The 27,830-nt window shown below is 37.2% G+C and overlaps 1 protein-coding gene across 2 annotated transcripts in view; it reads left to right on the top strand.

The window, feature by feature from the left end:
* Window positions 1–19,847, top strand: part of LOC127618243 (endothelial PAS domain-containing protein 1-like) — an 86,023-nt gene extending 66,176 nt beyond the window's left edge. The window contains exons 7-16 of one of the 2 annotated variants that reach the window (XM_052090597.1): window positions 830–936; window positions 7,118–7,265; window positions 7,563–7,759; window positions 9,144–9,334; window positions 9,418–9,531; window positions 10,409–10,875; window positions 11,808–11,907; window positions 12,003–12,108; window positions 13,247–13,396; window positions 15,156–19,847. In XM_052090597.1, the coding sequence (XP_051946557.1) occupies window positions 830–936; window positions 7,118–7,265; window positions 7,563–7,759; window positions 9,144–9,334; window positions 9,418–9,531; window positions 10,409–10,875; window positions 11,808–11,907; window positions 12,003–12,108; window positions 13,247–13,396; window positions 15,156–15,307 (1,732 nt within the window). In that variant the 3' untranslated portion in view covers window positions 15,308–19,847. The remainder of the gene's footprint in view (window positions 1–829; window positions 937–7,117; window positions 7,266–7,562; window positions 7,760–9,143; window positions 9,335–9,417; window positions 9,532–10,408; window positions 10,876–11,807; window positions 11,908–12,002; window positions 12,109–13,246; window positions 13,397–15,155) is intronic. The other variant, XM_052090598.1, reaches the window with a different exon arrangement.
* The last annotated feature ends 7,983 nt before the right edge of the window (window positions 19,848–27,830 follow it).

The following is a 27,830-nucleotide window of genomic DNA, read 5'->3' as shown; positions in this document are numbered from 1 at the left end:
AAGGATAGTAAAACCCGAAATTTTTGACCTTGTGGGGACATTTTGTCGGTCCCCATGAGGAAAACAGCTTATAAATCATACTAAATTATGTTTTTTGAAAATGTAAAAATGCAGAATGTTTTCTGTGAGGGTTAGGTTTAGGGGTAGGGTTAGGTTTAGGGGATAGAATATAAAGTTTGTACAGTATAAAACCATTATGTCTATGGAAAGTCCCCATAAAACATGGAAACACAACATGCGTGTGTGTGTGTGTGTGTGTGTGTGTGTGTGTGTGCTTCATCAGCTCAGAGGTGGTTAGTTCAATGACTGTAGGATAGTGGGCCCTTTAATGAAAAGAGGGCTTCAGACACACACACACACACTTATGCATACAGAGTAGGTGACCTGCAGCCATTATATAACATCTGTATAAGGGTCAGCTAATACACTAAATTTGTTTCACAGTTTCACAGTTTGAACTAAATAATACCCATGTAACATTCATAAACATTTTTACACTTAAATATCACATCTTATCCCCATGTGATCTTAATAAAAGGTCAAATTAATTAAGTGGATTATGGAGTTTTCTCCATATACATAACTGTAATGTATTATTAATTAATGTAAAAGCTGCAGTGATGCAAATTGGAATAAACTCACCATCAGAAAAAGCAAGGTCTCTGAAAATTATCTGCAAAAAAAGTTCACCGAGTTCGGCCGAACAGACCATATGAAATGGATCATTGTTAAACTGGCCTAAATAAATTGTAAGCAGATCAAAGAAGTTGAGGAGTTTCAGCCCAATGAGTCTGTGTGTGTTAATGGGATCTGAATCTCACTTTTCCAGAGTTACTGAGTTGATGGGTTACAATCCTGAAGATCTTCTCGGTCGATCTGCATACGAGTTCTACCATGCTCTGGACTCTGACAGTGTCACCAAAAGCCACCAGAACCGTATGTGTCATTCAATTATTTCTCTTCAATCAGCTCTTTAAAGTCTTATGATACTTCCTGTAAGAAAGTTAGAAACTCTTTCTCTCTCCTTGTTTATTTCTAAAGTGTCATAAAGTGTGTGTTATTAGGAAATAATGTAACTAACGTAAATAAAATCAAACTCACGTGTGAAATCATATGACTACCACTGCCTCACACACACTCTAAACATCCAGCCGCGGAGCAGTCACTGCATCAAACGGTACCACGTGAGTGAAACGGGGAAGAGGATTAGAGAGGGGAGGCACTGAGATTACAAAGTTATAAAGAGCGAGGTTTTGGACCAGTGAGATTTTAAATTGTGCAGGGCTACCCAGAAGCTACTGTAAAAATGCACCTGCAGTCTGTTCTGTTCATGGCGCTGCATCTTGCTTTTTTAGCGCAAGAATGCTTTCGGTCTGAATGACCTTTTAAACTTAATTTTCCAGTCATATCTCTTCTATTTATAACAGATTTTTCTCTCAGCACCAGTTGATTAATAGTACAGAATCTTTTGCAGATGAAACATTAGAATGAGGCAATAAATGAACATTTAAATATTTACATTACTTCCAGGAAAATTGGGGATTAAGGAAGTGTATAAAATCTGTGCTGCTAGCATCAGCAAAAGGAGTTGCTTGTTTTTAAACAGGCTTCCAGAACACTCCCCCTCTTGTTTTCCATAGGTTGGACAAACAGATAGTTCCGCTCTGAATTCACACCATTGGTTGAACCGATGTTTCTATGTAAGGCTGGTTGGGATGCTCGAACAAACAGAGAAATATATTTAGTTTTTAAATTCTGACTTACATTGGAAGTTGTATTAACTATATTAACTGTATTTCAATCAACAAGTTCTGTAAATGTTTGTGAACAGACAGATCTTATTGCAAAATTGGAAAAAGTCGGTTGACATTTCTTGAGGTAAATTAGGTCTGTTCTTACCGAAATTCGAAGCACTGAGAACCCGAAGAGAACAACAATGCTGGCGCAATGAGCTAACTGTTGCGCCATAAGAGAAGGTGAACTTTAAATGATGCAAAAATGTCTGATAGGACATCATGGCAGGATATGCTATTTGTTAACTTGGCAGAATGGGGCCGATGTCAGGAAATTGTAACATTCGAAAGCAACCGACTGTATGACATTGACAGTATGCCCCAGATGTTGTTGAAAGAGCAGATGTTGTATTGAACCCAGAAAATACCTGAAAGTCGCATTTCACATAAACACCTCTTTCTCTTCTCACCATAATACCATCAACATGCCGCCTACACCTAATTGCCTTTAAGCTTTCGTTTATCTCTCTGTCTTCTCCTAAGCAGAGGTGAAACCTAATATCTGTTGACGTTCGTAATCACTGACTGTCCGCATGCTGCAAGCGACAATATATATATATATACTGAGGTCGGCAGCCCCTGAGTCAAATTGCATTTCAGACAAATTGCATTTGGCATGCAAGTTGGAGTTATGAATGTGATTTAAAAGAGCCTTATTGGACAACCTGGGCAGCCATTAGAACATCTTGAACCCCATTAGGGGTGACAGAGGAGATAAGAGCAGGGATGGTGCTCATCAGCCTGGCCAGGTGTCCCAGATTGCTCACTAATCAGATGCTGGAAGTGGAGTGGCTTCTGTCCATGGTGACATTAACGTGTAATTAGAGCCTTTTCATAGTGTGTAGAGGAGAGAAAAAAGTGTTGATCTGGATTAGGCTTGTTGAGAGAAAGAAAGTGGGGCTGCCTTGTGAGAGAGATTTGTGAGAGAGAGTTTGAACTCTCCACTTATTTCTTTCTAAAGCACTATTCGGATGGAATTTGTTTTCTAAACTGTGTTTGAGTTACAATTATTAACATAGGACATCTGTCTGTCTGAATGTGGGCATTACAGAAGGATGTCTATAGACACTATGTGCTCTGGTGTCCTTCAGGAATGAGATGGCCCACTCATACTCTACATATTAATTGTAGAAATCATAAAGCTAATAAATATAGTGCTGTACTCCTGTCTTAAAGCTAATGTCGTAGAAGACATTTTGTTTACTCGAGAATATATATGTACATTATTTAAGTGATTTTAGCTAAAGAAGCAAAATTTCAGAGATCACTGCTGACACTCTATTGTGGATATAAAATTCTTCCCACAATCAAGTTTATAGGAGCTGTACTTGCACATTCGAATCAGTCCATATCTAATGTTCATTATTGATTAAGGTCTCTTTTTAAATCAGATGGGATGCTAGCATAATGAACTACTTACAGCTATTATTGTACCCAAAAAATTGTCAAAAAGATCTAAATCCATAATAAAGGTGCACAACAAATGGGACAACAGTAAATTTAGCTTTAATTACAGTGTTTGACAAAGGTCAAAAAATGTATTGTACATTTATTAAATTAATTAAATTAAAAAGTCCATCCATCCATCCATCCATCGTCAACCGCTTATCCTGTGTACAGGGTCGCGGGGGGCTGGAGCCTATCCCAGCTAACATTGGGCGAAAGGCGGGGGACACCCTGGACAGGTCGCCAGTAAATTAAAAAGTCATTTGATTTAAAAAATAATAAATTACGACAATTCCAGGCATTTTTATCCAGACATGATGAACAAGATATACAAATCCTGACTCGTGCAGATATGAATTATCGATATCTATAATTCATTGTTCACAAGTTAAATGCTAATTCTTGATTTCAGCATTGAAATTACTATATTTATATTATTATTAGCATTTTTTATATACCAGTGATTAAATTTGGACTAGGAAAACTGTTAATTAGAATTAGATATGAAAAAATGACATCATTACTCACAGAAATACTCTATTCTTTATATTAAAAATGAAATTTCAACTTTTTATAACATAAAAAAAAAAAGAAAATGTCATTCACTCCGATTACCGATCTATAATTATGGTTCGTATATTTCATGTCAGAATTACTCAAATAATGAGATAGCACCTCGGAGATTCTACTCAAGAGATATTTACGTCTTCAGACCTTGTAAATTATTTGCTTCTATGGCAGTACTTATAAAACCAACATGGTTTTGTTTTTCCTTTTTATTTTTTTTAATCCCCTTTTTCTCCCAATTAGGAATGCCCAATTTTCACTACTTAGTAGGTTCTCATGGTGGCGTGGTTACTCACCTCAGTCCGGGTGGTCGGAGTACAAGTCTCAATTGCCTCCGCTTCTGAGACCGTCAATCCACACATCTTATCATGTGGCTCACTGTGCATGACACCGCGGAGACTCACAGCATGTGGAGACTCATGCTACTCTCTGTGATCAATGCACAACTTACCACACGCCCAATTGAGAGCGAGAACCACTAACCGTGAGGGAGGTTACCCTATGTGACTCTACCCTCCCTAGCGACCGGGACAATTTGGTTGCTTAGGAGACCTGGCTGGAATCACTCAACACACCCTGGATTCGAACTTGCGATAGCGTCAATACTCGCTGAGCTACCCAGGACCCCAACATGGCTTTGTTGTTAATAACAGCAAAATGTTTATCAATACATTAACTTATTAATTCACCTCTATATGTTCTTGCAAAAGAAAAATGCTCCAGGCATCAATGGCATAATAAAATCATATTTTATTATGTCCCCCCCGAAAGTCCCATCCCAAAAGGCCCTTTCAATGTTACATCTACCTGTGCTCATGTACATTTTCCTTATGAGAACTTGAATAAACTTTTACTAAGAATTCCCAGCATTCATCAATGGAATGTAAAAAATAAACATTCCCACACATCAAGACACAGTTCTAAGCATTATATACTTCTCAGGGAGAATATTTGTATACATTCAAAAGCACTCTTCATACAGATGTGATATAATGTAGATGCATAGGCCACTGGCTCATTATCTTTCTATGTGACTTCCTTTCTTGCTGTGCATACTGTATACATTCACAAGATTTGCTACAGCAATATGGTCGTCCTGCAGTGCGTGCACAGGCCGGGAATGAACCGTATGACCCAAAAGCAATGCTTTCCCACGACTGATCTGGACCGAGTCCAGAGCCAAAGAGCCAGAGAGACAGACTGTCAAAACTCAAATCAGCAATCCCTCATTGTCTGTGTCCCTCTGTTTGTTCTGCTGCTTATGTTAGACATCCCTTTGTTGAGTCCGGCTGTCTGTCTCAGTTTATGTTACAGCTACCCAAGACCCTTCTTCATCAATAAACAGTTGTTTTATAGATAAATGAGAGAATGTTTTGGCTGATAATTTAATCATAATGTATTAAATAAAATAGGAAGATATTTTAATATTAAATAAAAAACTTTTCATTAATGATACCAGACTTTATACAGACTTAATAACACCTAATACCGACTCAATTCGATTCAATTCTGCTTTACAGCACTCATGCAGATGATGAGCAAGAATGAGACTTTTTATACAATTTAAGTGAATGATGACGGATGGATCTCCTTTTTGTGATCCATGAAAGAAATACATTTTAATAGGTTTGGAACAACATGAGAGTGAGTAAGAGATGACAGAATAAACATTTTTGGGTGAGCATTTTTGGGTTAGTTTAATTTTCTGTACTATTTGTGTGACGAGACAGGCAAGGAATGAGGATCTACATGCAGCTTTATTAAACTGAAAATAAACAAGTTATTGTGGTTCAGGGGGGCACAAGGGGCAAACAGGCAGAGCCGGGTGATTGCCAGGAGATCAAGGGGATGACCTCAAGGTGGGGACCGGGTCAGGAGGCCTGGGTAAGGCAGCCGCAGGAGGAATGGTCTCTGGGGGAGCGGGCGGAGCCGCGGGAGGAATGGTCTCTGGGGGAGCGGGCGGAGCCGTGGGAGTAATGGTCTCTGGGGGAGCGGGCGGAGCCGCGGAAGGAATTGTCTCTGGGGGTGGAGCCATGGAAGGCTCTGGGGGCGGAGCCGTGGAGGGCTCTGGAGATGGAGCCGTGGGAGGCGGAGCCGTGGAGGGCTCTGGAGATGGAGCCGTGGAGAGCGGAGCCATGGAAGACTCTGAGGGCGGAGCCATGGAAGAGAGTACAGGCAGAAACTGGGGTACAGAAGCCTTTCTTCTTTTCCTCCTCCGGACGGTCGCAGTTGGCAACGATGGCTCTGGGACAGACAAGACTTCCAGCTCGTTGGCCGTGGCAGGCGTGGCGTTAGCTCGTTGGCCATGGCAGGCGTGGAGGGATGAGCCATGGAAGGCTGGGGGGCGACCACTGTGGGAGGAGATTTAAAGCCCTCTTCCTCTACACCCACAGTGAAAGGCGAGCCACTAACTCGCAGAGCCTCCTCCACGAACTCGAGGAGCCTCCAGTGAGGATCCGCTGGAGGCAATAGCTCCTTGGGCAAAACCACCAGAGTATTCTGGGTAGTGCACTAAATTCACCAGCTCTAAGAACTCACGGACGTGATCCTCAACTGGATGGTCCCCTTTCCTGAGGAGGAGAATTCTGATGGTTGCTAGATCCATCTTTGGTCAGTTTTCTGTGACGAAACAGGCAAGGAATGAGGATCTACATGCAGCTTTATTAAACTGAAAAATAAACAAGCTAACTCAGAATAAAAGGAAACGCAAAACACAGGGAACCTAGCACAGAGCATAGACAAAACATTCATAAACTGACAGAGGAAACAGAGAAAACAAGGGCTTAAATACACAAGGGAAAAGAAGGAACACCTGGGCAAACAATCAGGGGAATCAATCAAGGAATAAAACTAAAAGGACTACAAAACTAACACAGTAAACTAAACTAAAATTCCAACATAAAAGCACAAAAACAAAAGACAACAGGGAATATGACAATTTGTAGGGCACTCATCAAATTATAGGAAATTTGTGATATTGAGCATGTTCATTTCTTTGAACAGACTGTCAAATGTATTTATTTATATTGAAACACACAAGATACTGATTGGAACATTATCAAAATAATGCACATGTGTCATCAGGTTTTCCACAAATACTGTCTTTATATACCAAATATATATAAGAATTTCTCACTTTCATGTACATTTATGTATTTGTATTTGGCAGTGCAATTGAAATTGTTTAGATGATAATAATTTTCAATTATTTAATTTTTTTATTATTAAACAATTCAAGAAAGACTTTTGTGCCATAATTTTATGTCTTCTCAATATGTCTTCTAATTTACTCTGTTCTCTTCCCTCTCTAGTGTGCACTAAAGGCCAGGCAGTGAGCGGTCAGTACAGGATGTTGGCTAAGCATGGGGGCTATGTGTGGGTGGAGACCCAAGGTACCGTCATCTACAATAGTCGCAACTCCCAGCCACAGTGCATTGTGTGTGTGAACTACGTGCTGAGGTAAGCCAGACATAAATGGTGGCAAAGCCTATGTTTAGTTTGCTCTACTGTCTGCACTATTGTCTACTCCGCAAGGCTTGTTATCCAAAAAAATACATGCCATTTAAAACAATAATTCAAGCATAAATTTTAATTGTCATTATTTACTCACCATCATATAATTCCAAACCCATAATGAGCCATGGTGCAGTAGGTAATGTTTGTGCGCATGACAAATATGACTACTTTCCTATCTCTACACAGTTCTACATACTGCATAAATACACAAAAAGCCATTAGTCAAATCTCTTTTTATAGTGACATTGAAGAGAATTCCATCATCTTCTCTTTGGACCAGACTGAGTCTCTGTTAAAGCCTCAACATTTGAGCAGTTTCTTCAGTCCAAGCAAAGGCCTGGATAATGAAGAGCTCTACAATAAACTCAAAGACGAACCTGAAGATCTCACCCAGCTGGCACCTACAGCTGGTGACACCTTTATCTCGCTCAGCTTTGGTGAGGAATACCTGTTTTTTTGTAGTGGTCAATCGATACAGATTTTTCAATAGCCACTACCGATATCAAGAGAACAATGTGGATGATCGCTGAAATATAGATATAATACTATTTAAAGATGGCAAATGAGATGTTTACAAAATTGCTGAAATTACATGGTTTAGAGTATATTTTCTCAAATTTCATTAAAAACTTAAACAGAATATGTTTATTATTATTTTCAGTCCTAGTGTGTTGGTTAGTTTTTGAACTGGCACAATAAGAAGCTACAACCATGGCTAATTAGTTCAGTAGCCAGGGGTTAACAGCCAATGGCAGTCATTTTAAAATGGATTGTTATCAAGCAATTAATCATCCTGGCAGTTTATCGCTACTTTTTATGAGCTACTTTCTAGCTTCCTTCAATAAAAGTATTGATGCCAGAGGTAGTCGTCAATGGGATAATCTCAAATTGACTAGATATCGGCCAATTCATCATCCTAGCCGATATATCAGTTTGTCACCACTCTTTTGTGACACATCTAGCTCTCTTCAATAAAAGTCTTGAAGCTAGGGGTTATCAGCTAATGACGATAATCTAAAAATGGCTATAAATGATCTTGACCCATATGTATATTGAATGAATTCAAATCATGCAAGTCTCTATGACAGGGGTTATCAGCCATTTGTCCAATTATTTATCTTGGCCAATAAATAGGTTTATCGTTTTTTTGTGACACATCTATCTTCATCCAATACAAGTCTTGATGCCAGGGGTTATCAGCCAATGATGATAATCTCAAAATTGCTAGAAATCTACAAATGATTTTTCTTGGCCAATAAATCAGTTTATCGCATTTTTGGTGACACATCTATCTTTATTCATTACAAGTATTGATGCCAGGGGTTATTGGCCAATGCAGATAATCTTAAAATGGATAGATATTGGCCAATTCATCATCCTGGCAGATATATTGGATTGTCGCTACTTTTTTGTGACACATCTAGCTCTCTTCAATAAAAGTCTCGATGCTAGGGTTATCAGCCATTGACAATAATCTCAAAATGGCTGTAAATTGGCCAGTTAATTATCTAAGCCGATAGATCAGTTTATTGGTACTTTTTTGTGGCCAGTTAAGTATCTAAGCCGATAGATCAGATTATTGGTACTTTTTTGTTTTCATTTATATTCATTCCACACAAGTCTTGCAAGTCTTTATGCCAAGGGCTATCAGCCAATCCCAATAATCTAAAAATGGCTAGATATCGGCCAATTTAACATCCTGGCTGATATATTGGTTTATCTGTAATTTGTTGTGACAAATTTAGCTCTCTTCAATACAAGTTATGACCTGTTTTGAGGTAACCTTCACATGATTATGTTGGGTTATCTCCTTTCCTTTAGGTCAGCCCCAGTATGAAGAGCACCCAAGATACAACGAAGTGTCCTCAAATGCTCCTTCTGTCTCGCACTCTATTCATGATGGCCACAAGCCAAACTATGCAGCAGACATGCCCAAAATGGCCAGCACTTTCTCTGTACCTCAAGGTTCACCTCTCAGTAGTGCTACTCCCAGCCTTAGCAGTTGCTCTGTGGTAAACAACCTTACTAAATCTTCTCTTTATGGTGTATTTTGATGTCCGATCTGACCATGGTATATATATCCTCTGTTGAACAGCCTAGCAGCCCAGAAGATTACTACAACACAGTGGATAGTGACCTGAAGGTGGAGCTTACCGAGAAGCTATTATCTTTAGACACGCAAGAGACAAAGACTTCTTACAACCAAGAGGTTAAAAGATCATATTTTTCTGTAATATTTTGTTGACATTAATTTATGTGTTATATCTCTTAACTAGCCCTGCGATGGACTGGCGACCTGTCCAGGGTGTCCCCCGCCTTTCGCCCAATGTTAGCTGGGATAGGCTCCAGCCCCCCGCGACCCTGTACACATGATAAGCGGTTGACGATGGATGGATGGATGGATGGATGGATGGATGGATGGATGGATCTCTTAACTATGACTGACAAATATCAAATTTTAAAGGGATCACAACATTATTACTATTTAATGTTTCCCCTGAGGTCCACCATTAATGTTTATAAATTATAATAGAATCTGAGCTGAAATGTGCTGCACAAATTAAGGTTGAATTGAAACCACTGCAGACCTTGTAAAAAAAATAAATTTAAGCTACTCTTTCCCAGTGTTAAGAAAGATTTGCAAAGCAGCCATTGCAACACACAGACAGGAACAGCAGAGTGTTTGGCAAATCTTCTACACCTTGTTAGTTCCTAGTTCTAGAATGATATTATCTATCCTATTTTATCCTTGTTACCTCACAATGACTGGACGGGCCAAGTTTCTGATTGCCAAATAGGCATTGTTGATCCATAAATGTTGTTAAATGTTGGCAGAAATTGATGAAAGTTTCAGGTCAAGAATTAGAACTTGAGATTTTGGCAGCTTAGTTTCATTATTTTTGATCTGGGAGTATGTTTTGAGTTATTAGAATATACAAAATAATACTTGGAGTTGATTATATGATCCATTTATATGTCATAAATGTCACACTTTAAAATAATATGTCTTTACAGAAAAGACTCAGAATCAGGTGTTGAATGTGGAGTCTGTCTTGCTACTCTCTGACCTCTCCAATACCTTTCAGACTGACCTAAGTGATCTGGACTTGGAGACTCTGGCTCCCTACATCCCCATGGATGGTGAGGATTTCCAGCTCAATCCCATCTGCCAAGAGGAGCCTTCATCTGGGGCCATTGGAGGTCTTGGAACAAGCCAGCAGAGCTTCGGCAACATTACCAGCCTCTTCCAACCCTTGGGGTCTCCTTCAGCAGCTCTTTACCAGCCCAACATGAGTTCAGGAGAGGAAAAGCAGACCATTAATCTAGGCTCTGTGGAGTCATGGCCAAACGTACCCTACAGTAATGGGCCTGTGCAGATTCCTCCTTACCATGACCCAGAAAGCACCCCACTTTCTTCTATGGGAGGGCTTCAGAATCTGCAATGGCCACCAGACCCTCTATTACACAGCAAGGCTGGAATGATGGATCCTTTAGCTTCAAAACGTTCTTGCCAAAGCGTACCAGCATGTCAAATACTACATTATCTGCAAAGGTATTTGTGCATTGTATGTAGAGTTCAGTAATGTGTTTCTCTTGTTAAGATACACTTCATGGCCAAAACATGCTTTTAATTCAAAGGTTTGTCTGTTCAAGTAATTCTAGTAAAGACAAACCTTAAAGGGATAGTTCACTCAAAATAAAAAATGAATTTCTTATGTGAAACACAAAAATAGATATTAATCAGAATCACAGCCTCAAGCTGTTTCCCAAATTACACACTACTGTATACTCTATGCACTTGCTATATACATTATGCACTCAGCCATGTAGTGAATACATGTTCAAAGAGTAGATTCGTCCCAAATTGAACAGTTAACTTTATTTTACTACACGGACGCATTCAACGTTTAACAGCTGACAGAAGTAATGTTTCAAAGGCATGCGATGTGTTGCCGCTAGCTTTAGCGTGTTAGCCAACCTCAGTTCAGCGCTTGTATTACAAACAACATCCATATTCAGACAGCTTGGGGTGATATAAGCATTCAACTTACATTTGTAAGGGGCTGTCGTCATTGTAGTTTCGCTAGTTGCTACATTATCCATTATTTAAAGGGGAGCGTTGCCAGCATTGCGGCCAGGTAACTCCGCCCCTTCTGCTATGTATGGTTGAAGAAGTGCATCATCTGTGTACTTATATTACACTTTTTCTTGCATTTTCAGTGTTAATATACTACTCGCACTTCTCACACTATGAAATGTTGAAGGATAGTGCAGAAGTGTGTGGTTGGGATGCACCCTGATTCAAAGTGAATGGTGACTGAGGCTAACATCTCCTTATGTGTTGCTTGTAGTTTTGAAATTAAGCACATGTACCTGAATGAATGTGGTGATCGAATGTCCACTTACTTTTGACCATGTAACATAATATTTGCTCTGTTGTTATCTTTGATTTTGGTCTGGCTAACACCTCTGTTTGTTTTACAGACCCATGGAGAACTTTGCACAGAGCTACAGAGAGATGAGACCAGTTCAACATTCAGCTCTCTCTAACAGTTTCAAACGCTCATTCACACAGATGGCCATGGTTTGTTCATGGTTAACATGAAATCTACATTTATGGACCAGTGATTTCTACATTGTGTTGTATCACTTTAAGTTAATGCATGCAATCTGTTTTAGGCTGAGACACCTCCCACTGAGTCACAACAGACTATGTGGAAGAGAATTAGGCATGAAAGCTGTGCTGTCATGGACAGGAAATCTCTAAGCACCAGCGCTTTATCAGGTATCATGTCTCTTTTATTACACTTAAGGCTGCTGCTGGCCAAATAGGTACCTGAAGCAGATTTTCCCCTTGACCCGCCTAATTTTATGGGAAAAAACAATGTTAGATTTCAGAAAAGAACTTTCCTTTAATATCAAAACAATATGTTTGTGTTAAACTATTTACAATTGTATGCCTATACCAGATAAACAACAAAATTGAAAAACAAAAAAATATATATTACAAATGAATACTAATATAATGCATTTAAAGATTATAGAAATAAAATAATAGAATAAAATAATAATAATCATAATCTAAAAACTATTAATAAAATATTAACAAAAATAAAATAAAATAAATTATTTAAAAACAACTAGTGAAACTTCAGTGAAGACAGTACATGTAACGTTATTTGGTATGGATGTACAAGGGTCGAATTAAGGATGGCTAACACGCTAAAGCTAACCACAACACATTGCATGCGTTTGAAACGTTACTTCCATCCGTTGTTAAAAGGTGAATGCTTCCATGAAGTAAAAACTAATTTAAGTGTTCCATTTGAGACAATATTACACTTTTAAAATGTTTACACGACATGGCTGAGCACATAGTTAAGAGTGTATCATTTGGGACAGAGCTAAAGTCTTCTGCTCAGAGCAGTCCAAACCTTGGTGGCAAGTGGAGACTGAGATTAACTTGTTCTGCACTATTTGTGCTAAGGAAATTTGTCCTCATTTAAACTTCAAATCATGCAGCCTTTTAAGGACAGGTATGCTACTGCTTTTCTTAGTGATCAAACTGAAGATTGTTGGCTGGTGGCAAAAAAGGCTTACATTGAAGAAGGGGCCCAAGCCGTATTCATGGAACAGATTATTAAAGAGACTATTGTGCTCTTTTGACTTGGGCCAGTATACAACCACTCAACCACCACCCTGAACACCTTTGCAGCTGCATAAGCCCAGCAATCACCCACAATGTCCTAGTTTTATCGTGGTGACATTTGCTTGGGCAAGCACCATGCACATTTTCTACAGAAAATGTTAAAAAAACTACTTTACACACTTTCCTAATCTCCTAATCTCAATAGAGAAGATTTTTTAGCAGTTGTATTACAGACAACGTCACTAAATTATTGATCAAATTCACTTTTACTTAGACAAAGGCATGTTCCACAATGGAGGCATGGACCACCAGCACAGAAAAACCCAGTGTCCAGGTAATCAGACCGGACAAGCTACAAAACGCTACAGACAACTGTGTTGTAACCACAGAGAGTTCAACATGCAGCCCTCCTCCAAAATGGATGGTGAGCTCACATTGTAGAACTGGTACATAAACATATCTGCACATATGCAGTGGGGTCCAAAGGTCTGAGATCACATTGAAAATCTGGGATTCAAAATATACCTGTAAATAATTAAAAGTTTTAAAATGTAATAATAAAACAAAAAAACATTAATGACACAACATGAGAAAAATTTGTATATTAGGGTGGTTTCACATATAGTAAATTTTAAGTGAACCAAACCCAGTTTGGTTAAAGTGAACCAGAAAGGGAACCAGCTGCAAATGACCTCAGTGCTTTTGGTGTTCACAATGTACTTAATGTACTTAAAAGAGGACCCAGTTTCTTTTTTGGTCCTCCTCACATTAATGTGGTCTCAGACCCCTTTTTGTTCCCACCACAGCTCCTAATGAACAGCTAGGGCTGTCACGATTATTGAATTTGACTGACAACAATTTTTCATAAATATTTGTGATTATTATGATAGCATTTGTCATACTTCTTAAGGTTCACACATGCTTATTATAGACCTACACCTTAAGTAGTAATTTATTGATATTTAACTTGAAATCATATAATAAAATGGGGCTATATGATTACTTTTAAGGCTTTAAAAAATATAGAATTTTTAATTACAAATTATTGCACAGGGATATTATTACATAAAAAGTAATATATTATATGTTGTATAATTTATGAAACCCAGACACACCACCAATTATATTACATTATGCAATAGTAATAATGTATACTGTATTTCTGTGCTATATTCTTCACTCTCTCACATTATGTTAAGGCTCTCCAATAAAACCTACAAGCCCTTATTTCACGTGAAGGAAAACATTTGAAATTCTATGTGCATTTGAAGGTATGTTTCTTTATCCATAACCTCAAGGGTTATGGAGCAAGCAAACGTTTGCCATTGTGCAAATAAAATTAAAGTAAAACTATAAAAATCCTCACTTGTTTGTTCATGGGAGTTTGGCGTGAACCTCCATAGACAGTACGCCCATCAGAGCACTTTAAAGCGGTTCATCCGCTCTGAATGCGGCCGGTCCATTCATTTTAGGTGCTCAAATATAAAACAAGAATGGAATATGAGACACAAAAACACGTCATGGTAATCATGGTATATATATTCGCTTACAATTCCCATATGTGGACAGTAAATTGTGACTGAATATGAAGTATGTAATGCAGCTATGTATGGCAAGCCACAAGGTACTTCTGCCATAAAATGCAAAACGGACTGGTACCTCTTCGCTTTCACATCGCACAAATCAATCGAACCACAAAAGGACCCTCAAACGAACCATACTCAGACCACCTCCTGAGGTTCACTTTTGGGTCCTTTTAGGGGCGTCTGAGACCACTAAGGTTGTTCACATATGCACGTTATACCACTCTAAGAGCAATTGGAGTGCTCAAATGAACTAGGTGTGAAAGCACCCTAAGATCTGTACTCTGGGTGTCTAGGTCTCTAATCAAATAAACTCATTTGTGACATTAACCAAACTAAAACCTTTGTGCAAGTGGTCCAGGTGGTTTTTGCTTCACACGCATTGAAGCACACATGATGCTCTTTGGGACATTCACAAATCATGCTGGATAACATGATCATCAGATTTTGCACAAAGTTGTGGATTCCATGCATTCTGTCGTTCAATTGAACTCAGACTTTTGGACTCCACTGCGTGCATTTATGAGTCATGATGTTATGAAAGATACTGAAGGATATTAAATACAAAATATTCATTCTTTGAACTGCTTGTGTTTGCAGGAATTGTGAGTCGTCTTATCGGGCCCTCCTTCGAGACCTACTCTCTGCCTGAACTGACGCGTTATGACTGCGAGGTCAACGTCCCCATGCAAGGAAATCTGCATTTGCTGCAGGGCAGTGACCTCCTAAAGGCATTAGACCAGTCCTCTTAAACCAGTGTATTCACAACCAGCCCACAGAAATGCAGTCCTTCTTAACCCAACCCTTTGTCCAGTCTCTCCATCACCAACCTGACAATAGCCATCCCAGCTTAGGACACCTTGACTTACAAACAGACAAATACAGTGGCCCCAAACAGTATTTGGACATTTATGCCACATTTAAAAACTGTACAGTATCGTATGAATGTCAATGCATTAGATAACACAAGATTGAACCAATTAATATCTGCTAACATTTCTTTTCAGCTTTTCTCAATATGAATTTCACATTTCTCAGGCATGTTTGCGATGACTTTTAAAAGGTCTTAAGGTGATTTTAGTGGACATACGATGTCAGTTGTCTTCAACTTTACACAGGTGTCCTAGCAGAGTAACCACATGTGTAATGCATCACATTAACTATGGACAAAAGTGTCCAGATACTTTTTGTTTTGATTTTTGATAGTATATCTAATGCTTTTAACAGTATATATATTGTTGTATACTGTAGATTAAAACCTCTTCTTTTAAACTTCTTTTGTGAAATGTAGCTTGAAATGTGTGCTATCATCCTTTCAAATAAATGCCACTTGTTTTGATATTTTGTTATGTAATGCAAAGACATTCATGCATTCTTTAGTGTGGCTTAAGTGTCGAAATACTTTTTGGGGCCTCTGTACATTGTGCAGACACACTCTCTCACAGTCACCTGACTGCGTACAAGAAAATGTAGCTTTGATTCTATTTTTGTTGTCTACATCTTCATAAATTATATACATGTAATATTTTTTTTAGTTACAATTTTCTGAATGAGTTTAAGTTTTTCCGGAGGAGTTGCGTTGTTGTTTTTTGCTGGCAGTCTAATTGCTTGTCAGATCATTTTGGTGAACGTTTTTTTAGTATATCTGCTCTTGTCTTTCCATCTATCTATTAATGTCAGACAAAAAAAGAACGGAAAAAATTACTACTGTAAGCTAGGCTACTTGTTTAAGTGTTCTAATTTCTATAATTTGTTCTAACTTTCCTACCTCTGACACAATAAGTCTCTTTCCTCACTGACCACTTTTTCTTGTTATTCATGGCCTCTGTGCCTTATTTTTGTTCATTTAGTGGCATTGCTGCCTTTCTGTCTCTGTTTATTGCCTTATTGCGGAGACCACTCGAAATATATATGTTTTTGTCAATTTAGCTGTAAACATACATATTTAAAGGAATATTCTCTTAAGATTTGTACTCATACATTTTTACTTTGATGATAAAGTTGTAGCGCTTATTTGTCTTGGTACTTTGTCTTGTCTACTCAGTAGATGTGAATCAAAGTCCGTATAGTTGTATAGTGCTGATGTCCCATGTTCTTTCTTGGTGGTATTTTTCCAAAAATATGCAAATTAATATAATGTTTATTGGCAGGCCAGTAAATTTGGATTCAAAAATTAAAATTGGAAAAATTGTTAGTTTTTGTTTTTTAAGGAAATCTGGTTCAGTTGTTATGTAGCTTATTGGATCCTTTAAATTAACTACATTTTAAGAGATTTCTTGCAATTGCTAACTTACTGTCCTAACCAGATGCAATGCAAAAAGTTTCCAGTAACAAGCAATTTGTCTGTCCACACTTAACGTGAAACTGCTGTGTAACGTGGCACAGTTACAGCCAATCCAACCTGGACTCGTGACAATTCATAATAATAGTACGAGATGGTGAAATTGTAAGGAACCGTATGAGTTGGCTCATCCAAAAACGTACAACTTTTAATCCCATTGAGAAAATTAACAAAACAACGAACAATGTTATTACGTTTTAGTTTAACCCCTAACCCAAACCTTTACCTAATCATAAAGTGTAACCCCTTACAAGAATGAACGAGATGAGGGAAGCATATTACAGGTTAATGACATACATCAGTCATTTGTATTGCATATACTGAAAATATGGAATGAGTTACCAAATTTGTTCACTGATGTTTCCTTTGTTGAAATAAAGTGTTGGATAGGAGGCTAGCTAAAATTTGATATCTTTATGGAATTAATTTTAAATTCTGTTTATTGATCGGTTGGTGTCTATATGGGAATATACGAGGCAAGTTGTAAGATATCATACGATTTCACCATATCGTACAAATTATTATGAATTATCATGAGACTATGTTGGCCAATCAGAACATATTTCAGATTTGATGTATAATTTTGGACCAATGCGAGTTCTCAATGGGCGGGGCTACCGGGTACCCACAGAAATCAAAGACAAACAAAATGTAATTGATTAACATGGAAGAGATACCTTTTATCGCTTGTCACTTTTATGAGTCGCGTCTGGCTAAGACACAGTGTTATATTAAAACATTCAGCCACCTATTTTAATTGCCCTAAGGTTGTCTTTAAAGTTAAATAATTCGTTTTTATAATCCAAATGATTTCTTAATACTTCGTTAGGTAATTCCCCCAAAATGCCCCACAAATTCTCATTCTGTAATGTTAGAAAATTAAATGAAATATTATTTGATTTGTAAGTATTTATATGTCAAGGTAGTGTTTTAGTAGAATATTTAGTGCCTTTGATCTACTACTGATTTACATTTAAACTCATTGTATTATAGTATTTATTTTACTGTAATGCATTAAAAATATAGAATTAATTGAATTAATGATAATAATGACAACCACAATTGTGAATAGCAGTTATTACCAAAAACTCTATAGAAAAACGCCCTGTTGCTTAAGTGCTTAATTGTCAAAAAAATAATGTCATATTGCAGCTATTGTGGTTGAAAAATAGGTTACATTCTCTTTATAGTCTATACATATATACAGTATATATATATTATTTTATTGTTGTTTTTATTGCTTTTGTGGTGAGATATGACCTGAGCATGTTATTGTAATATTCACTCTTTGCATTTGCTCATAAATGTTTATCAGGTGTCATATTTATTCAGTATTTGATTACAATTGCTTTGCAAAAAAGATGATTGCTGTTCATGTCACAGCATGTTAATGAGGCTTATAAGTGTGTAATTAACTCCTTATTATCCAGCTGTCACAGAGAGATTTGAAACTAGATCTCACAAACATATTTAGATATGAATGTAGAATACTCATGTACAGTGATGTCCAAAAGTCTGCAGAATATTTTAGGATTTAAAAAAAAAAAAAAAAAATTAGATTCTAGACTACTAATAAAATGTAGGCAAAATTGATGATTTTTTTGTACAAAAGGTCAGATTCCTTTGCTATAAATAAGCAAACAAGATTTTGAAATCGTGCTGGATAACATGAATCATCGGTCCATACCAACTTATGGAGTCCATGCCAGCTTGAGTGTATGCTGTCATTAAAGCAAAAGAGGCATACCAAATACTTTGAAATTCTGAAAATCATGTATTTTTTTTACTTTTCATGCAAATTGCTTTGCTGAAGAAAAAAAAAAAGTTTATGAAAAAATAGAACCCTTTTCACTGGTGTTAAAAGACAGTCATTCCAGACTGACACACCTATCTGGCACTGTGATAGACAGTTACAGTAAACATAATATGAGAGTTTGAGACAGGTGATAACAGGTGTCCAAACTGTGAGGGACAGACAGAGAGATAACAGTTGCTCAGTCTGTCCACTGAGCAACTGTTATATATATATATATATATATATATATATATATATATATATATATATATATTAGCACTATATATTAGCACTGTCAAGGTAAAGTGCATGGAATTCTGCATATTTTCCAAATTAGCCTGATTTAATTGATATAAACCAAGCACAAGTATTACAAAAAACCATGGATACAAAGATAAGTCAATACAGTGTATTACAGCATCTCCAAGCTTATAGTTTAATAATAGCATTTCAAAAGGGCAATCATTTAATGTACTGTATAAACTGTGACAGAGGTGCCTTAACGCAGTCACTAAGCGAGGTGCAGCATTTAGCCATGTAGCATACAAAACAGCCAACCCACAAAGCAATGCTTCATATCTGCCTCTTGAATTTTCTGAAATGAACACCAAAGTCAGAAACACACATAGGAATGAGTTAACTCTTGTCATACAGTAGCTTTCTCTAATATTGCATCCATGATGTTGATGTTACAGTGATAGATGAGCATTTGAATGTGCAGAGAGCCATGGTAAGTCTGTCCACAACTACTACAAAAGTAACCCGGACTGATACGAGTCACTACACCACCACGAGGACTTGGAGCGCATTGGCAATTAGGCATTCTAAATTGGGGAGAAAATATATATATATTTTATTTTTTTTTATTATACTGTCCTAACATTTGACTGATTTATGTTTCTTTAACTTTAAAGACAACATTAGGGTGCTGATGCATAAAACAGGTGGTTTCTTTGGCTAGTGTGTGCTCTTATTAAAATGTTGGATGTTTTAGTCACAGTAAGCAAAGTACGTACATATTTTAATATGCTACATTTATATTGACTTTATTATGATACTGTTCTTATGATTATTGTTAACATAACTGTATGGGAAATTTTACCCAATAAGAAGTTGTATCTCTGCACTGATATCTTATTAAAGCATATCAATCTTCATTCCATTGCTGATTTCTTTGTATCTATTCATGTTAGAAATATTGTTTGTTCTAGCTAACAAATAACTTGTTCAAAGAACCTATAAGCTTGTGCTATGTAGATTCATGACTAAACTAATAATCATTTCATTGTCAAACTGTAGACTGTTTATGGTTGGCAAGCGAAGTAAAACTTGCACCATGAGCTGCATCCCAAATCGCATAGGCCTACTTCGCATACGTCTGGTGGTGGTTGAGGAGAGTCCCCTGTTCACTGTGTAAATAGCTTTGAGTGTATTGTCAGAAAAGCGCTATATAAATGTAACATTCATTCACTTCTGGACAATTCTACAGCATATTGTAGAATAAATAGTGCGGGTTCAGTTTACACTGAAAGCGCAACCAAAAAGATAACTATGTTTACCCGGATGATGTACTTCTTCAACCGAAGTAATGGAGTGTGAAATGGACAATTCATGCACTCAATTGCCACGTTTCATCCTACGCAGTGAAAGGGGCGGAGTTACCTGGCCACGACGTTGGCCTGACAATTGTAATTAATGATGAATGTGGCAACTAGCGAAACTTTATTATAGACAGCACCTTACAATTGTGAATTGAATGCTTTAACATCACTGTGTGATGTTAATTTGGCTAACATGCTAAAGCTAACGGCAACAAATGAGCACATTTCACACATGCAGCCAGGTAAATTACAGGGAAATTGTTGGATTGCCTTTACATGGTAAATGTACCATATGCTGTTCACACATACCATCAATATGGAAATTGAAATTGACTTCCCATTAAAGCTAAATTACCAGAGCAAAATTTACCAGGTTTTTCAAAAAGGTTGTGTTCACAAAAGGCTGTATATGTGAAAGCGGCTATTGTGTGCAATTGAAAAGTCACTTCCGTCAACTGAATTTCAACAGCGAATGCTTCAGTGTAGTAAAAACCTTAGTGTTCCATTTGGGATGATTCTACACTTTGAAAATTCATACACTTGATGGCCAAGTGCATAATGTATAGTGTGTCATTTCAGACACAGCTAACATTTATATGCATTTTACAACAGCTTCAAAAGGCTCATCCAATCATAACTGGGGTTCTGTCCAATCCATTTCAAGTGCTTTTCATAAGCCACTTGTTGTTTACACTCAGCTATGAGCCAACTGCAATGTATATACATTTGTTAATCAGGTAAAAACCTGTATAAATACTCTTAAATAAATTCACCCTTCAATCCTTTGAATAAATGGGATGCAAGCTCTGAAATAAATCTGCAGCTGAGCTATTCTAAAAACCAATAAGGCATCAGTCACCATAAAAAAATTCTCATGTAGCCCTGTCAAATTGGCAGTATGTTATTTCTTTCCTCTCAATGGTATGTAACTTGTAACTTGATTTATGATGACAGGTTGGACACGCCTCCTCTCTCCTCAGGACAGTCACAACATGCAGCTATCAAAGTAATTGATGGAAAATATCAGGCGCATTCCACTAATCTGTTGAGTGAATGGATTGACTGCAGTTCATTTGATTTAGGAAACTCTATAAACCATGTAATTGCTGGACTGGGGAAACAGACAAGACTTGACAAGACTTGTCTTATTCAACATGTCCCTGTGATTGGCCTCCCCTAAATGTCGAAAGTGAATGTCGTTCAGACCTTTGTAGCTCCAAAAATCACATAAAGGAATATAGACTTCAGTGATAAATCAAGGTCTGATCACCATTCATTTGCATTGTATGGACCTACAGAGCTGATATATTTTTAAAAAAATATGGTGGTTCATTACACATTTTACAGCAGTTCCGAGGTGAAACGTCCATCGTGTGGCACCAAAAGTGAGTTTAATGCTCAATTAAGTTTTAAATCGAAAAATCAACCCCTTCCCTGAACCTTAAACCTAAATCTAACAGAGAGAGAGTAATAAAAAGCAAATGTGAGATGAAAATTGCAATTGCTGAAGCAACCATATCATTTTGTGGTGCTTCTATGAAGCTTGTAAATGTAGTTGGTGTTGTTGTAATGCAAATGGAAAATGTATCCTCTTACAAGTCATGTGTTATATAAAAGTGTTTATATGTCATAAGATAGCATTGTGTGAACAACAGGACAAAAAGTACGTGTTTATCAATGGATTATCTGCCGTTATTATTATCATTTAGCAATAGTCTAGTTATAGAAGCGTGTTTCTGTAAGAGCAGATATCCATGCTAAAAATAAAAAAAAAGAGAGAAGAGCATCTTCCACCAGCCTAAGCTAGTCCTGTATGATTTAGGCTGGTCAAGCTGGAGTTCAATTGGTTTAGCTGGTCCACAAACACACCAAATGTTCTCCTCCCTGTGCCACCTGTAGAGTCACTTCTGTACCAAGACATCTGCTGGACTTTTGCCTATCCAAATAGCCTCTCTCAACTATTTGTTATTGTCCTCGTTATTTTTGTTTGGAATATGACGCATATCCTTCTCTGTCTTCCTCAGACAAATGGAGAATGCCTCTCACAGCTCTATGCGCAGGTACCGTGTTTGAGACATTGTATTATCAAACAAAAAATGTGTCAGCAAAGAAAACAACCTGAAACACCTATCATGGTCAACCATTAACGCCACCTCACATGATATGCACATCGCTCTGCAAGACACACGTGCTGAAAGCTGTCACATTCTGTATTCAATGCACATTGCGGTTCCTTCTAACTGCATCATAGACTTTTCAGGCTTGAACAAAAGTAATTATGAGAAGTTATGTTATTTATAAAATGTATCTTAACTTGATCCCTATTAGAGTAAAAACGTATTCTCTACCCTTACAAAACGTAATCTATTGCTATGTTCAAGCTACTTTTTGTTAGTGTAAGACTGACCTATGGTTAGGTTAGATGTCTGGTGTTTTACATAGTAAAGTCTGGCTTTGTTAAGAGATGCTTGAAGTACTTGAACATGCATGGTGTCTGAGGCTCATATCTGGGCACTGGCTTTCAGTAAGCGGCAAACACACTTACAAGAACAAACCCGTAATTTTTAATCCTTATTTATTCTGGAAGTAATCACATGCAGAAAAGAAAAATATTGTGGGTAAAAATGTAGTTTTTACAGTTTATCGACGAGGGACTTGTCTTCCTCTGTTCCCCAGGCATTTTTTTTCAGCTGGCCGGCAATGCCACTATTCTAAGAGTGCAGATGAGAGTCCAAACGTCACCCTCGTCAGGGGTAAAAGCATGAATTTTAACTAAAACAATTCCCTCCTCAAGTCTTTGTGTGCCTCTTCCTTCCCATGGACAGAAGACCAGACCCTTACGAAAGCCAGACTTCCACTCTTTCCCCAACTACAAAGATTTCATTTTTGGATCAGTTGATTCAGAGATTTCTGATCCTTAGTGAACAAGAAAACAAAGTGAAGGAAAATGGGAAGGACTGCCAATTCAGGCCATGGGACTTCCTCTTTCTTTAACAGTCCAAAACAGTTGATCTACCAGTAGTATCACACAATTGGCTGAGAAATAAGCCTGTTAAAATAATAAAGGTCATTTCCACAACCACTGACCACACACAAACACACATATACATACACACACACAAACACACAATTCGGTAACATTTTACTACAATTAAATTTTTCATTATTTACTGTTCTTCCGTGGAAAATGGGAGAAATTTTAAAGAATGTTGACAGTTTTTTCACACAGCAAAAGTGAATGGGAACAGAGACTTTCAGTCTCTAACATTCTGCCTACCATCTCCTTTTGTGTTCCATGGAAGAATGAAAGTCATGCGTGTTTAGAACAACTTAAGGATGAGTAAATAATGTCAGAATTTACATTTTGGGGTTAACTATATGTTTAACACAAGCAAACAATGAACATTACTTTTTGCAGCACTTATTAATCTTGGTAAATGTTCATTTCTATATACTAAAACATTTTCAAACATTAAAAGTTGTATGTATTAAGCCAATATGTTATAAAATAACACAAATTAACAATGACCAACATTCTATTTGAAATGTAACATTAATCATGATTAATAATGCTGTAAAAATGTATTATTGTTTGTTCATGATAACCAATGAATTAAGCGGTGTTAACATACAGAGCCTTATGTTTCCAATCAATTCATCTTCAACGTCATCATACATCATAGTAGACATGTCATGCTAGGGAATAATATGCAATACTTAGAAAGACATCAGAGAACATTCCGAATACTCAGAACTGTTAAATGATTCAAAAACAATTCACTGGATTTGTCAGACTGCAAATACTTTTGTGAACTCAACAACCTCTTCTCTGACAGTGCTTTTACTAAGCTGCCTGTCTTGTCTAATTGGACCATTACTCATAATGCAGCTGATGGCTGGGAGAAAGCAGGGTTTGCCAGAATGTGGGGACACTCAAAATTAGCAAGACCCTAAATTCCCTGTACCACTTTCCACTTGTCCATTCACCCTGTTCTATGAGCATTCAGCACACATGCCAAATGCCTATGATTGTGGCAGAAAAAGCATTGCTGCAATCTTGTTGATAATCACTTTAATAGTTCTTGTGTAGGTAAAGCTGACTAAATAGCCTTGTCATAATGTTTTATATAGATTTATATTAGCTAAAATAGCCAACTTTCTCATTTTTCTATGAAGAAGGGGAGAGGAGTGTTCTAGTGTGCTGACTAATGTTCTGACCAATACTGATAGAGCAAAAGACATTTTAATTTCACTCACAAAACAAATCTAAAGTTCTGATAAACTTGCCACAAGTTTCACTTCCCACTCACCGATATTTGTAAGTGTTTTGACAATTACAAGTTTGAGATGATATTACGTATCTGCACAGCAAACATGACTCAAATCATAAGAAAACAAAACAAAACAAATCAATAGGAAATTATCCTAAAACAACTTGAGCAACCAGTTGTTGTGGACAGTACAGTGTATGGTCCCCAGAATACGTTTTTAATAAAGCGCAATTGCATGCACCATGGTGATAATATGCTAATATTGGGCTTGTCCTCTTTAAAAAAAAAATCTTCAGGTCAAAGGTCATTTAAATAAAACTGCAGATGTTAGGGGGTCAAGGTTTGCTGGTTAGCATTCACAAGTAGCCATGTTTTCTGGTGAAACAAATACTGAAGGGTACATCAGGGCTAAAGGCTCCACGAGGTAAAAGGCTAAAATTAATTTTATTTTCTCCCAAAACACTAAATAGCAACAAAAACTAAACATTCCGTTATTATTTCTTTTCACAAAAATTGTGTTTCTCCATCAATTTTCAATAGAATCTAGTAACTTTTGTGACCAGAAAAAAAGCCAAATTTGCTTTGTCTTCATATTGATGTGCTCTCTATAGTTGGGATTATCATAAATTCAGTGTATTTGATACTGCGCATCAGTTATCACATGTTTGCATGTCCTAATGTGATTATTCTGGCTGAAAGTGGCAGAGCGTGCACTCTTTCAAAGTACCTTCTACAATCTCTCTTTTGCTTTCACGCTCCCTGAGCATATGCTGTATGTGTGTACATGAAAGAGATTGGCAGAGTGCTCTGTTCACAGCCAGAAAAACCAGTGAGGTTAGAACACTTTTAACAGTATGTTCCCCAACTCTGCGATTATTATATAGAACATCTGTTTCATCAGACTCACACTTACTACGCAATGTCATTTTTTTATGAAAATGCTGACTACATCAAATATTCTACTTATCAGGGAAATTTAAAGTAATATGATGTATTAAATTAGACCATGATGGAAATTTTACCACCAAGTCTGTCAGATATGTGTAGCACAACCTTCTACACAATTGTTCTCACTGTGCGGCTCAAAGAAATTACACAATGCCCCCTAAACCCTTTGCCTTCTGTCTCCAATGTGTCAGGAAGAGGCCAAATATAAGGCCAAAAGGTTAGTCTATAAGTATAAAAACAGAAGAACGCAGAGAGGGAGGATATCCGCAAGGGATAAACCGAAAAAGATAGCTTGAAAAAAGCAGGCACTGATCAAAAAATACAAAAAACTACAAAGATAAAATAAACTACACTATTTGTCAAAAAGCATGAGAAAATAGCTCCCATCCCATGTTTTCTAGTACTTGTTACATAAGAAGATTTCTGGTTTTAAAGAACAGAATCAGACAAACAATATCCCTTCTCTTGTTACCTCATTTTCCCTCACTCGCCACTCACACCATCACTTCCTCTAACCCATCCTCTGTCATATTCAAGAAAAGGTTTCGGACCCACATATGTTCCAACTTCACCTCCTCAGTGTTATCACCTTACTCCTCTCCATTGATTCCTCCAGTATGTCTGCAGATTCCGGCATGTGCAGAATAGAGGACAAGAGCCAGGGTCGGGAGGGTTACTTTTGAAATGTATTCCACTACAGATTACAGAATACATACTGTAAAATATAATTGGTTAGATTACTGAAGGTCAGTAATGTATTATAAATACTTTATAAATACAAAATAAGAGTGAGTATTCCACTCCAAACATCAAAACGTGTGTAAAAACAAATTGATGGCTCATTTCTAGACCACAACCTCCTCCTTTGTGGATTGCAGCAGTCTTGTGTTATGCTCCACAATATAATAAGAATATTAATAATATTTGCTCAGGTCTACACTAGCTGCCAATATTCATTTAGAACTGAATGCAAAACACTGCCTTTGGCCTTTAGTGCTGCTAATGCCTGTCCCACGTCTTGATGCTTTCATAAATCCATGGATGTCAGCCTGGCTGCTATAATAAGTCACTTATGGTTATCTAGCTCCCCCATCTGTTCAAATGAATGGCTCTCTCTTGTTCAGGTCTAGAAATGTCTTATCTTTTCCCCTCACTGAATACATACATGGAATTGATGAAAGACCAAATGTTATCTGTCCCCTTTTAAATGAAGTATTACTACGTCGTCAGTAAAGCGAGTTTGTTTTTCACAACCAGACTTAAACTGTGTTATGGAGAAATATTCGAGAAAGTATTAGAGAAATACAAACCATTTTATTTAGTTAATTTTCCCAAAGTTTTATTAGGTGCACTTTGCACTATTGACACATTAGGGTAGAAGATCTCAAATAACCATCTTAAGACAACTGTTGTATTTGTGAAACATCTAATGTGCCTCTAGACTTTTGCTCAGAACAGTATATATATATATATATACACACATACACTGGCAGCCAAAAGTTTGGAATAATATACAGATTTTGCTCTTATGGAAAGAAACCAAAGTGGCATTCAACTGATCACAATGTATAGTCAGGACATTAATAACATGACAAATTACTATTACAGTTTGAAAATAATTTTCAGAACTACTTCAAAGAATTCTCATCAAAAAATCCTCCACATTTTTTGAATCTAATGCACCTTACAGTCTAGCTGATCCCACAAATGCTCAATAGGGTTAAGATCCATCACACTCTTTTCCAATTATCTGTTGTCCAATGTCTGTGTTTCTTTGCCCACTCTAACCTTTTCTTTTTGTTTTTCTGTTTCAAAAGTGGCTTTTTCTTTGCAATTCATCCCAAAAGTCCTGCACCCTGGAGTCTTCTCTTTACTGTTGTACATGAAACTGGTGTTGAGCAGGTAGAATTCAATGAAGCTGTCAGCTGAGGACATGTGAGGTGTCTATTTCTCAAACTAGAGACTCTGATGTATCCTCTTGTTTAGTTGTACATCTGGCCTTCCACATCTCTTTCTGTCCTTGTTAGAGCCAATTTTCTTTTGTCTTTGAAGACTGTAGTGTACACCTTTGTATGAAATCTTCAGTATTTTGGCAATGTCAAGTATTGTATATCCTTCATTCCTCAAAACAATGATTGACATACGAGTTTCTAGAGAAAGACATTTCTTTTTTGCCATTTTTGACCTAATATTGACCATAAGACATGCCAGTCTATTGCATACTGTGGCAACTCAAAAACAAACACAAAGACAATGTAATGAATCAAATAGCTTCCAGATGTGTTTGATATAATGGCAAGTGATTTTCTAGTACCACAT

The sequence above is a fragment of the Xyrauchen texanus genome, chromosome 24 (genome assembly GCF_025860055.1).
Source record: "Xyrauchen texanus isolate HMW12.3.18 chromosome 24, RBS_HiC_50CHRs, whole genome shotgun sequence".
NCBI classification, from domain to species: Eukaryota; Metazoa; Chordata; class Actinopteri; order Cypriniformes; family Catostomidae; genus Xyrauchen; species Xyrauchen texanus.
The sequence above is the reverse complement of the archived record's forward strand: the minus strand, read 5'-3'. Positions and strand labels throughout refer to the sequence as shown.